Source organism: Fundulus heteroclitus, chromosome 22 (assembly GCF_011125445.2).
Source record: "Fundulus heteroclitus isolate FHET01 chromosome 22, MU-UCD_Fhet_4.1, whole genome shotgun sequence".
In the NCBI taxonomy this organism is placed as follows: Eukaryota; Metazoa; Chordata; class Actinopteri; order Cyprinodontiformes; family Fundulidae; genus Fundulus; species Fundulus heteroclitus.
The window spans coordinates 11,930,926-11,943,152 of NC_046382.1; the positions used below are offsets into that span (position 1 = coordinate 11,930,926).

Genomic DNA, 12,227 nt, shown 5'->3' on the forward strand with positions numbered 1-12,227 from the left:
CCCAGCGGTCTGGTTTTTGTCCTCCAGGTGGCAGCGTGTGACCTTGGCAGGGGTCACTGGGCTGTGAGGGATCAACTTTGCCCTAGATTTGCCCGCCTCAGCGCCGACACCAGAGGTTTTACTTGGTTAGAGAGCGAGTCCAGTGGGCTGGTGTCGGGTTCTGGTCCGCAGCACTGGGTGGGGGGGGGTCGGGCCGGAAAAGGGTTCTGGTGGGTTAGGATTGCTCACGGCGGTATTAATAACCCCCGCTACACACCGGGGCATAAGGGGACATGAGGAGGCCGTGTGGGCCGGGCTTTTCTGCAGCTGTCTCCTCCTCACCTCCACAGCGGATGCCGAGAATGGTGGAGGATCTGTGGATGTGGGTCAGGGGCTCCGGTTACAGGGGGGGGGGTTCAGGGTTACGGTCCCACAGAGAGCGAGGCCCAGACGTCAGCGCATCACAGAGGAGCAGAAACAGAACTCCCCAGACCGAGAAGGCCTTTAAAGTTTGACGGCTTCGATGCGCATCATCTTAAAACTCCAGGTTACGCACGTCTCTTCCTCCCATTCGTCTTTATCCGCTTCTCTCTGGCGATTGCTGCACATTTTTTTGGGTTTCTCACCCACAACCTGTAACCTTCAAACCGTAGATGTCCACATTTCTCCACATCACCACTTTCTTCTCCTCCCTGAGCTCAGCGGTGGTCACATGACCAGAGACCTTCGTAATGAAACCATCTGAACCAGCAGATCCTCTAAAGCACAGGTGTCAAACTCAAGGCCCGCGGGCCAAATCTGGCCCTTCAAGGTAAATTATCCGGCCCTCGAGATCCAAAAAAAAAAAGTGTATAAAGTGGCTAAAACTGTGCCTCCTGTAAGTGTAACTCACCCCAATATCAACTTTTTTTGCAGATAAACTGTATAAACTGGGCCTAAGGTTGCTACTTTTATGTTACTGTGCATTTTTTATACTACTGTGTGAACTGGAATGAAATTATGAAATGAAAAGTATCATCTCTACACATGCAATCAGCCCTTTTAATGACTTCATGATGCCAAAGTGGCCCCATATAGAAATTAGTTTGACACCTTTGCTCTAAAGGTTTAAGCCTCCTTCGTATCAGTGCTGCTGTGTTTTGGGTCTTTAAAATCTGCCGTCACAGCGCTCCTGCTTTTAATGAAGTCACCAGAGAAGAAGACGGGAGCGGTCGGCTGCAGAAAGCATCCCCTGCTGAGCACTGACTGTCAGCTGGCTGAATGAAATCCATATATATATTTTTTTTTTTCTTTCCCACCGTCTCTCCCAGAACCTCCAGTCCGGTTGCATCAGAGATGCCGATATGAAGGCCGGTGGGGTGAGGATGAGCGCCTCGGCTTTCAGCAGAGGAGCGTCACGCTGAGCTTTGATGTAGCACCGGTATGTTAGCGGGGGGGGGGGTTAGCGGCAGGCTCGGTTTACACAGCGGCGACCGGCGCCAAATGTGCCCGAGCGGAAACGGTCGGATGTCGAGTTGTGCGTACGAAGCGGGTTCATCCGTCGACCCGTTTTTATTTTTACACCAGAGAGCGAGAGAGCAGGTCTCCCTTCAGCTCACTGCCACCGAACCTTTTCCCACAATTTAGTCAGCAGAGGTCTGACTTTCATCTTGGTCCCGATGATCAAAATAAAAACTCAGAGTGACGTTACGGCACATGTGGCTGCAACATTTAAACACAAACCTGCAAAAAAAAAAAAAAAACGCAATGGATGATGCAGCAATAGATTTTTGGACCGACGGATGGCGGCAACGTATATAAGTAATAAAAGTTTCCCCAGACTCTGACCCGCATGAAGCCACAGAGAACCAGGAATAAAGACACCCGCTCCAAGGCGTGGTTATAAAATTTTCAACTTTAATCAGTTCAAAAAAGTTCACAACAAAGTAACACCTTGAGAAGGGAAATTAGCCTTTAGAGATTGGGTGCTTATTTGGATTTATACATTCTTTCTTAATTAAACTCGTTGGCAATTTATGTTCTACCAGGACAGAAATAAACAAAACAAAAAAAAAAAAAAACGGCTTTTTTTTTGTTGTTTATTTGGACAGAACCTAAAACAGGTACAAATGAAATTTGCAAAAAAGAATTACAAAATGAAAAATGTAAACCCACGTGTTATTAGAATTTGCTCTATCAGGCAGTGTCCTGACACTACGGCGCGGTAAACAACCTAAATTAGTGGAGCTGTTAAAACAAAAGGAGTCGTCACGACGACGCAGCCAACCAGAAGCCATAAATACGCCCCGCCCTCGTCCGGAGAACATCCCAGTGATGAAGGCTCGCACACGAGCAACAATCCTCTTAGAGGAAAACGAAAACGCTGATGTCGACCGAGCGACAGCACTCACACGCGCACACACACACACACACACCCACGACAAAAACAAAACAGAATAAAAGAAAACTAAAAAGTGTTCCCATGGTATTCAAGATGCTATACAACTGGGATGATATGCACAGATCCGGCTCGTCTCGCCTCCCGCCGGAGCGCCGCCTCTCAGCATCTCCTCCTCCGCCTTCATTCGGATTCACATTCGTCCGCCGAGCCGCGGCGCCGCTCAGTCCGCCTATTTACATATAAACACGCGTCGCTGAAAAGGGAAGAGCCGCAAAAACGCAACCAGAAGGTGAACAAAAATCGAGACGGTTGAACTTTGCCCAGATTGTTACGAGTTTCATCATGCAGGCCTGGGATGGACCAGAGACCACCGAAAACATCACCGCCGGAAAGTTAATACACAAAAAAAGTCTCCATACAAAAACGCACAGTATGTAAAAAGGGGGCCACCGAGTGACACGCTAATCATTTACATGATATTGGCATTATTTTGGTCAACAAACATCCGAGGGGACAGCCCGCGCTGCAGAGGGTGGGCGGGGCCACCGCCCACCACGCTCCATCAAGTGCCTCTCTTGGGTTTTGTTGTGATTAGGGTTTGTCTGGGTACTGTACAGGGGCGCCGGCGCCGGCGCTCAGTCACACATCTCCTCGGGGATTTCGTGAGGGTTGAGGATGCCCGGCACAGACATCTGGATCTTGTGTTTCTCCTCCTGGGCCTGGCGGAGCGACGCTTCCCTCTCCTCCAGGAACAGGTCCGAGGTGTCCTCGCCCGCAAACTCCTACAGCACAGAGCCGGGAAACAGGAGTTAAAAATAAAACCCCAAAAGCAGGAGCCAGAAAAAAATGAAGCTTTGAACGTTTAAAACTTAAAGGTGTGTTTGTGTCGAGCTCATCAGCAGCAGCTCTTTCTCTAAAACCAACGCCTAACTCATTTATGGGAAGGGGAATCAACGATACAGCGAATCATAATCGCCACAGTAACGATCAGCGCACACAGTAATCACAAAGCTACACTTGGACTCAACGTGTCAAAGGATAAAGAAGCGCTGGATGGACTTGCAGACGCTTGATTGGCCGACATGCTGAAGCTCAGGGTGGAGGAGGTGTGATGGTAAAGAAAATGGAGAACTATAACGAACACCGATCTTTTAATTTAATAATAACGTAAACAAGTTCCGTATTTTTCGGACTATAATCCAAGACTCAAAACCGACATTTAATCTGGTAAAAACAACAAAACACAGCTGCATCCACAACCTGCTGAATAACATGGAACATGTCTGGGAGGCTGAATGGGGTAAATTAGCATAACAAGTCAACGACTCCAACCCAGAAGGTTCAGCGTAAAGTTGAATGTCTACTGTAAGCTAACAGTACGACACGGATGTTTCAGAGCAACATAAAGCTGACGTACATCAGAGAAGTTGTAACCCGCCCAGACAACAGAGCGGTAAGCTAGCGCTAGCTGATGTTAGCTTCACAGACGCCCGATAACAGGTTCTGTCACGGTGTGGAGCTGCAACACACAACACTCCGCTGTGTGAACGCATAACGAAGCAACACACAAACATGTTCATGTTTCAATTAATTAACTAACCTAGAGCGCCGTCTTGCAGCTATAGACGGTAATGTTTAATGTTCTGTATGATTTACCATTTTAAAACATTATACACGTCGCACTGCACTATACGTCGCAGGATCGGCCAAACTATGAAAAAAAAGTGACTTATAGTCTGAAAAATACGGCACATTATTTCCTGATAGAGAAAATAAAATCCCTCTTCGTCCCATGTCAGAGTTGTAATAATAAAACATTAATGTCACCAGGAAATCCAGAAAGCTACTTTTCGTGCCAAAGGAAATAATTGATGTTCACATTCTATCAACTTGGCCTCTCTGTTTATAAAAAAATAAATTATTTAAATGAGAAAATGCAGACGTGTTTTCCCGGGACGGGTGACGAGCCGCTCTGACGTTTAAGTCAGGAGGTCCTGAGCTGCAGGTGGGAAGCGCTCTACTGTGGCTCCAGCTTTACACAAAGCCAACTCAAAAGTCTGATGTTTTTACTGATCAGTGAACGCACCATAACTGAGAGCCAACAGGCGAGGTTATTTACAAGAGGCAATATCTGCAGACAAACCAAACTGTTCATATTAAGACTGAATCTTCTCCATCAAAGTAACGTCTGCATGCTGACGCCTCGTCTAGAAGCCGTTTTAGTGCCAACAACTAATCTGAGCTGTAGGCTCGACACGCTGGTTCTGATTATTGAGTCTCTTATTTTGAATTAAAACAGGAAGTAGTTCCTGCGTTGCTGTCTGCTTGTACAACAAAGCCGTTGATGTCAGCCGACTCACATGGACTTTTTTTTTTAAAGAGATCTGAACTAAAGCTGAATGTCTTGTTAAAAATAAAATAAACTTCTTTGCCTAAAGATTCGCCTGGTTTTTAATTATAAAAAGAGATTCTGTTTGAGTTTGTATAAACTATTACTCTGCCTGCAATGTCTATATAGTTTTAGAACATAGCACGAAACAATCAAAGCTGAACTGTTTTACGCCAAGCATGATTTTTATAAACTCTAAACCATAAAACCTGCATTTTTTCGACACCGTTAAAAGTCTGACGCGTCTCCACAGCCTTAGGGCTGCTACAGCTAAAGAGAGAGCGTGATAATCAGCAGATAACAGGAAGGCTGAATCCAGCTCAGCAAAGTTGTTTTATTTTGTCCTTCTGAGCTTTCAGCCTTTCAGGAAGCTCAGAGGTCGGGCAGGGAAATAAACACACTAATGCTGATCTCTACCAGGGAACGCTACGGGTGGTTTAAAATGTAAACTCTGCACTGTTTTGGTTTCAAAAAGGCAGTTTAACCCCGTTTTAGGGTGACAGCAGAAAAGTTTCAGTCACGGCAGACGGCCAGACTAAAACCAGTCGTGTTAAAGCGTGACCTGGAGATAATAATCCATGATTTTGTCACAACTGGACTAGATTGTTGTAGTTCCCTTTATCCTGTGTTCAGTCAGGCTTCCAGTCACGCCTGCAGCTCGTTTTTTAGCCAGACCATGCAAACAAGAACGTCTCGCATGTCCTCGTCTCTCCACTGGCTGCCAGCTCAGAAAAAATACTGATATGTATCACGAGGGATTGCTGCAAGCGACTTGTCTGCTGTCGCAACACCAGGAGGAGTGATTGCTGCAACTCTATGACCGGAAACAAACTGCTGGGTTTCCCAAGACCCTAAACTTCTTTTAACCAATTTAAACAACAAGCTTAGCTTGACTGCATTGTTTATTAACTGGGAATTGCCTTAGAATATATCCGACTGGACTAAAATGACATTTTTTATCATTATTTTTATGAAGTGACTTGAGACTTGATTTAGCGCCGCATAAATAAACTGAATTGAGTGAATTAATGGCCGCAGAAACTATTTAGATGCTGTTAATTTCAAAACATGTCAGTTTAAGAAAATCTGAAATGGCCTCAAAACTCTTGATCAATCTTAAAATCAAGTTTTCCAAGAATCTAATTTAGCCGTCTAACAGCGCTGGCAGACGGGACAGAGCAACAATAAAGCAGCAGAGGCAAAGAGACGTCCTTCTATAAACGCCGAAGAGCAACCTGGCCATGTGAGCGCGAGTTATTTGTGGAAACAGCAGCTAAGCAGGAAGCTATGCCGTCTCCGATAACCTCTGTGAGAAGGGACGATATCCGCAGCAGGGCTGCGTTTGGTTGCCACTCATCGGCAGAAAACCCTCAGAGACAAAATGGACTCAGGTTGCTGCGGTAAGACAACGGAGCGGCTGATCACTCTGGCTCACCTTAATCTGCACCAGGAAGTCCCTCAGGTGCTCCTTGAACGCCGGGATGTCCTGGTTTAGACTGAACAGCCCCGTCACAAACACTTTCACCTGGGCACTAAGACGGACGGAAGCACAAACGTCCATGAGTGAGTGGGTGAGTGGGAGTGGACACTCGTCCGCTCACTAACTCAGAAGCCGTGTAAACTCACTCCTGTAGGTGGGGGAACGCCGTCTTCAGCAGGTTGGCCACGTATTCCTGGATGAACACCTGGTTGTTGGTGGGATTGCCGGGGTTCAGACCCGTCGTGATCTTTCCTTCCTCCACCAGGTTGAACATGTAGGCCAGGATGGAGGCGTGCATAGTCAGACCTGCATGGCGCACAATCACAGCACAACAAGCTTCAGCATCAACTACTGCTTTGTGCATTTCAGGCTCCAAAGTTGTGGGCGAATCGAAGCGCGGGGCAACTTGCTCCGGTCGCTGAAAACGGGACGTCTGTAAGCTCACCGGCAGTGTGCGACGTGTCGGTGACCACGGAGAAGATGTGCTGCAGGATGTCACAGAAATAGGTCTGGTAGAAGCTCTGGGCCGCAGCTTCCTCCTGGGCCACGTTCTGCAGCATGGTGTACAGGATCTGCAGGCCTGAAGGGGCACATGCACACGGTGTCACCATAACGTGACCTCCACATAAACACAGCGGCTGCAGGCAGGTGTTTAGGAGCTCTGCAGAGTTACTGTTCAAACAAAATGGCCGCTGCACTGCAAAAACGGACCTAAAAATAAGTAAAATGTTCTTAAAATTTGTGTATTTGTCCTTGATTTGAGCAGGTAAACAAGATTTGCCAATGGGAATAAGATTTTTGCACTTAAAATAGGAACAAATCATCTCCATCATCTTACTTCAAGTGCAGGATGTCTGATTATCTTATTTTAGGGGTTAAAATACTCATTCCATTGGCAGATAATCTTATTTACCTGTTCAAATCAAGGACAAACACACTAAGAACATTTGACTTATTTTTAGATCTGTTTTTGCAGTGTGGTGGGTGTTTAGCAAGCAGCCGAAACGACCAGAGTTGAGGGATTAGCAGACAATGGAGAGGAGGTTTGTGTTAGAGTGTGAGGCTGCGCACCGGTGTCAGCCACGTTCCTCATGGTGTGTTTGAAGGCCCAGATGATGGAGTCCAGCACCAGCTTGAACTGGGCGGGAGGGATGGCGAGGAATGCTGGGAAGCAGTGAGAGTTCACCGCTTGCAGCAAGTAGAAGAAGTGGGTCCTGTGCTCCGGATACTCCTCGAAGTTCTGGAAAATAAACCACACCTGCTGAAGACTCGGACCGTTCGTTTGCGTATTACGTGTAAAAGCTGAGCTTAGTTTCTGTATAATTACTGAAAATAATGATTATACACCAAGTTAAATGTTTTTTCTGTTCGGACGGCAGCCACTAAAGAGAACCTGCATCAGGCTGCAGTCGCTGGCCCACCTTGTTGATCATGTTTAGCGTGCACTCAAAGACGGCGTCGAAGATCTGCGGGATCTCGCTGGTGATGTGGCCTCCCAGCTTGTTGACGATGGTTGCCATGGTGCTGAGCACCTCGGGCTCGCGGGCCGCGGGAACGTTGCGCTGATAGTCTATGAGGACGGCGTCCAGCAGCGGAGGCACAAAGTTCTCACCGACCTGGACGGAGGAGAGACCGTCAAAACAGGACAGAAGAAACGCGTCTGCTTCCAGAAAAACTCTTCAGTCACAGATATGGAGGGATTTATTCCATTATTGGTGCAAATAAATGTTATTTTTATTCAATGTTTTTAAATGGAAATTTAAAAAAAATGTGTTTTGTAAATGGAAATAAAAATATAATTATGTTTTGTAAATGAAAAAAATTATAGATAGAAAGAAAATGAAAAAAAAAAAAACATTTTGTAAATTAGAAAATTGGAGAAAAAAAAAATGCAATCCAGAAACTAAACTTTGAAAAATGTCTTAATGCTGTAACTTTTCTGTTTTCTCAGGTTTTACAAAAAATACATTTAAAAAAATCTGATGTTTTTTTCAAATTAAATTTTTTCAACAATTTATTTTTTATATTTTCAACTTTCTCTTTTTGAGATTTAATTTTACAAATTGCATTCTTTTCAATTTGCCTTTTAAAGATTCTCTTCACTTCTCGCTCTTAATAAAAATGTCGTTGCTAACGTTCATGCAGACTAATAGAAATGCAACTTCATTCCTCAGAGGAAGTGAAGAGAATGCGATCTGTAAAACTCAATCTGGAAAAGAGAAATATGAAAAAATTAAATTTGAAAATACAAAATCTGTAAAACAAAATGTTTATTTTTTTTTTTGGAAATTTTAATTTAATTTTTTGTTTTTTTTTTGAAAAAATAAAATCTGAAAAAAAAAAAAAAAACAAACAAACAAAAAAAAAAAAAAACCAGTTACTCCCAAAACCTTAGAATAAGTAGTTTATCAAAGTTTCGTTTCCGGATTGCATTTTTTCCCCGTTCTCAATTGTCCATTAATAAAACTTGTTCTTTGTTTGCAAAAACAATGGAATAAAATTAACTCCATACACACGCAGGGTGTTTTTTCCTCTGAGAAAAAAAACTATTGAAATACTTGAAGTCAAACTATTTAGAGGCTGAACTTTTTCACCTTTTCTCACATCACAAACTTCCCTGGATTTTGCTGGTATTTATTTATTTATAGAAAGAAGCACTTAATAATGAACTGGAGGACAAATAAAGCTTCACAGTCCTTAGTAAGAAAAAGCTCCGCCTGCTGACACCAACTTACGCTGTGGAGACGATTACCACCAAAGCACCGTCCTCCTTATGCTCCATACCTACAGCTGGTCATGGAGTCTGACCTGATCCAAATAGTAAATCCATCCCTCTCAGAACTTTTACTGCTCAGTTATTGAAAAAGTTGTGGTCCAACCGTTAAATAGCTTCCTAACAATGAGAACCACTATGATGTTTTTCAGTCCGGTTTTCGTGCTCACCACAGTACAGACACCGCCCTGACCAAAGCGTTCAATGACAGGATAAATACAGACTGGAAGAACCACAGTGCTGGTTCTGTTGGCCCCCAGTGCAGCATCTGACACTGTTGACCAGGATATATTATTAAAGCGACTGGAGAGCTGGGTCAGACTCTCTGGTACAGAATGCACTTGGTTCAAATCCTACCTAAGGAACAGGGACTTGTGTGCGTCAACAGGTAACTTCTCATCAGAGCGGATAAAGTCACATGTGGGGTTCCCCAGAGTTCAATCCTAGGACTGCTTCTATTTACTATCTATACGCTCCCACCAGCTGAAGTTATAACAACAAACAAGATTAGCTACCATAACTACGCAGATGATGCTCAGCTCTACATTACGATGTCACCAGGTGACTCTGAACCCATCCATGCACTAAACAGATGCTTAGAACAAATCAAAGCCAAGATGTGCAAAAACCTTCTCCAGCTGAACAGAAACAAAACTGAAGTTTTTATCTTTGGACCTAAAGAGGAACGAAGTAGAGTCAGCTTCAGTTATTATACCTACCGTATTTTCCCGACTATAAGCCGCTACTTTTTCCCCACGCTTCGAACCATGCGGTTTATAATGTGGTGCGGCTTTTCTGTGGATTTTTCATAACCCGCCAGGGGGCGCTTTAGCAGAAAGTTAAAAAAAACGAGACGGTAGGGAAGTCAAAGTTGGAAATCAAAGAAGAAGATAGCGCTAATTTTTATTTAGCACTTGTAAGCAGCAGACACGACGGAGGATTTTATTCAAAACCATACCCACTCATCATGGAAACAGCACGAAGAAGTTCTTATGATGCCGCTTTTAAGTTGAAGGCCATCGATCTGGCAGTACAGGAAGGGAATAGAGCTGCCGCACGTAAACTTGACGTGAACGAATCCATGGTTCGGCGCTGGAGACGGCAGCGGGAAGAACTCATCCAATGTAAAAAAACCAGAAAGGCTTTCAGAGGACATAAAAGCAGGTGGCCTGAACTTGAAAATGTTCTTGAGGACTGGGTTAACACTCAGAGAGCAGGTGGCCGAGGTGTATCCACCGTGCAAATCCGGCTGAAAGCCAAATCAGTCGCCCGCGAAATGAATATTGAGGATTTCAACGGAGGACCGTCTTGGTGTTTCAGATTCATGAGAAGAAAGAACCTGTCCATTAGGGCGCGAACAACTCTCTGTCAGCAACTCCCCCCAGACTACCAGGAAAAAGTAGCAAATTTCCGACAATTTGTTAAAACAAAAATTGCGGAGAACGCCATAGGACCAGACGATATTATAAATATGGATGAAGTGCCATTAACATTTGATCTGCCGCTGACCAGGACCGTGAACAAGACAGGTGCATCATCCATTATGGTGAAAACCACCGGTCATGAGAGAACCCATTTCACCTGCGTCCTGGGCTGCACCGGCTCTGGAAAGAAGCTTCCCCCGATGGTGATTTTTAAGCGCAAAACTATGCCGAAAGACCAACTCCCGAAGGACATAGTGGTTAAAGTCAACCAGAAAGGATGGATGGTTGAAAGTCTAATGAAGGACTGGTTAACGGAGTGCTACGGAAAGCGCCCAGGAGGATTTTTTCACCGTAAAAAGGCGCTTCTTGTTTTGGACAGTATGAGGGCCCACATCACCGACTCAGTGAAAGCTGTCATCAAGAGAACCAACTCAATTCCTGCTGTGATTCCTGGAGGCACAACAAAGTTTTTGCAACCTCTGGACATCAGTGTGAATCGGGCGTTTAAAGCAGCACTCCGGTGTGAATGGGAGGCTTGGATGACGAGCGGCGAAAAATCCTTCACAAAAACTGGCCGCATGCGAAGAGCATCATTTTCTGATGTCTGTCAGTGGATCCTAACAGCGTGGAGCAGCGTGAAGGAATCTACCATTACCAACGGGTTCCGAAAGGCCGGACTGCTGCGTGAAGAGAGCGCCGCAGCTTCAGAGCCAGCTTCCCCCCGGGATGACAGCGACACGGAGAGCAACTCTGATATTCACACAGAGAAGGTATGTGAAGAAGCTCTTCTGATGCTGTTCAAGTCCGACACTGAAGAAGAAGACTTCAGTGGTTTCAGTGCGCAGGAGGACGATGAATAAATAAATCAATAACTTTTCTGTTTTGTTTGATCAGCACTTTTACTTTTGTGCTACAGTTTGTTCAGTTGTGTTCTGTTAAACGAGGTACCGGTAACCATTTCAGTTGTTATCAGCGGCTTTTACCCCGGTGCGGCTTTTATATGTACTTTTCTAGGTTTTTTTTAAAACTTAGTGGGTGCGGCTTATATAGAGGTGAGCTCTATAGTCGGGAAAATACGGTACAAACCACTGATCAGGCCCCAAATCTGGGTGTAGTGATGGACTCAGATCTGAACCTTCAGGGACACAAAGAGTCACAAAATCAGTCTTTAATAACCTGAAGAACATTTCCAGGATTAAAGAACTGATGTCCCAACAAGATCTAGAGAAACTAATCCATGTTTATCTTTAGTCGCACTGATTACAGCAACTGTGTTTTCACAGGTCTGCCCAAAAAACTCAGTGAGACAGCTGCAGCTGATCCAGAACGCTGCTGCTCATGTTCTCACTAGAACCAGGAAGCTAGAGAACTTCACCTCAGTTCTAAAGTCCTTCCACTGGTTCCCTGTAACTCAGAATAGACCTCAAAAATACTTCTGTTGGTTTATAAATCACTGAACGACTTAGCACCAAAATACAGTAAAGTTCTGTTGTTGCTGCATCAACCCTCCAGACCACTCAGGTCTTCTGGTTCTGGATCTTCTCTGCAACCAGAACCAGAACCAAACATGGAGAACTAGCATTTAGTTCCTATTCTCCACAAATCTGGATCAAACTTCCAGAAAACTGCAAATCGGCCGAAACACTGAGTTCCTTTAAATCAGCCTGTTTGGAGCTGCTTTCAGCTCATAGTAACAGGAACACTGACTAACATATTTGATGTGTATTGATGTTTTCACCTGAAACTATTTGATGTTTGGTACAGATTTCACAACCAGTGACTGTTTCACGTGTTTATAATGT

General features: G+C 44.6%; 1 protein-coding gene across 4 annotated transcripts in view; it reads right to left on the reverse strand.

Annotated features, from left to right (window-relative positions):
- Positions 1-1,853: 1,853 nt before the first annotated feature.
- The window catches only part of xpo1b (exportin 1 (CRM1 homolog, yeast) b), a 34,565-nt gene continuing 24,191 nt past the window's right edge, over positions 1,854-12,227 (reverse strand). For all 4 annotated transcript variants that reach the window (XM_036126157.1, XM_036126156.1, XM_036126158.1 and 1 more), the window contains 6 exons: positions 7,650-7,844; positions 7,300-7,468; positions 6,674-6,808; positions 6,375-6,534; positions 6,184-6,280; positions 1,854-3,141 (listed from right to left, as the gene is read on the reverse strand). In XM_036126157.1, coding sequence (XP_035982050.1) covers positions 2,995-3,141; positions 6,184-6,280; positions 6,375-6,534; positions 6,674-6,808; positions 7,300-7,468; positions 7,650-7,844 — 903 coding nt within the window. In that variant the 3' untranslated portion in view covers positions 1,854-2,994. The remainder of the gene's footprint in view (positions 3,142-6,183; positions 6,281-6,374; positions 6,535-6,673; positions 6,809-7,299; positions 7,469-7,649; positions 7,845-12,227) is intronic.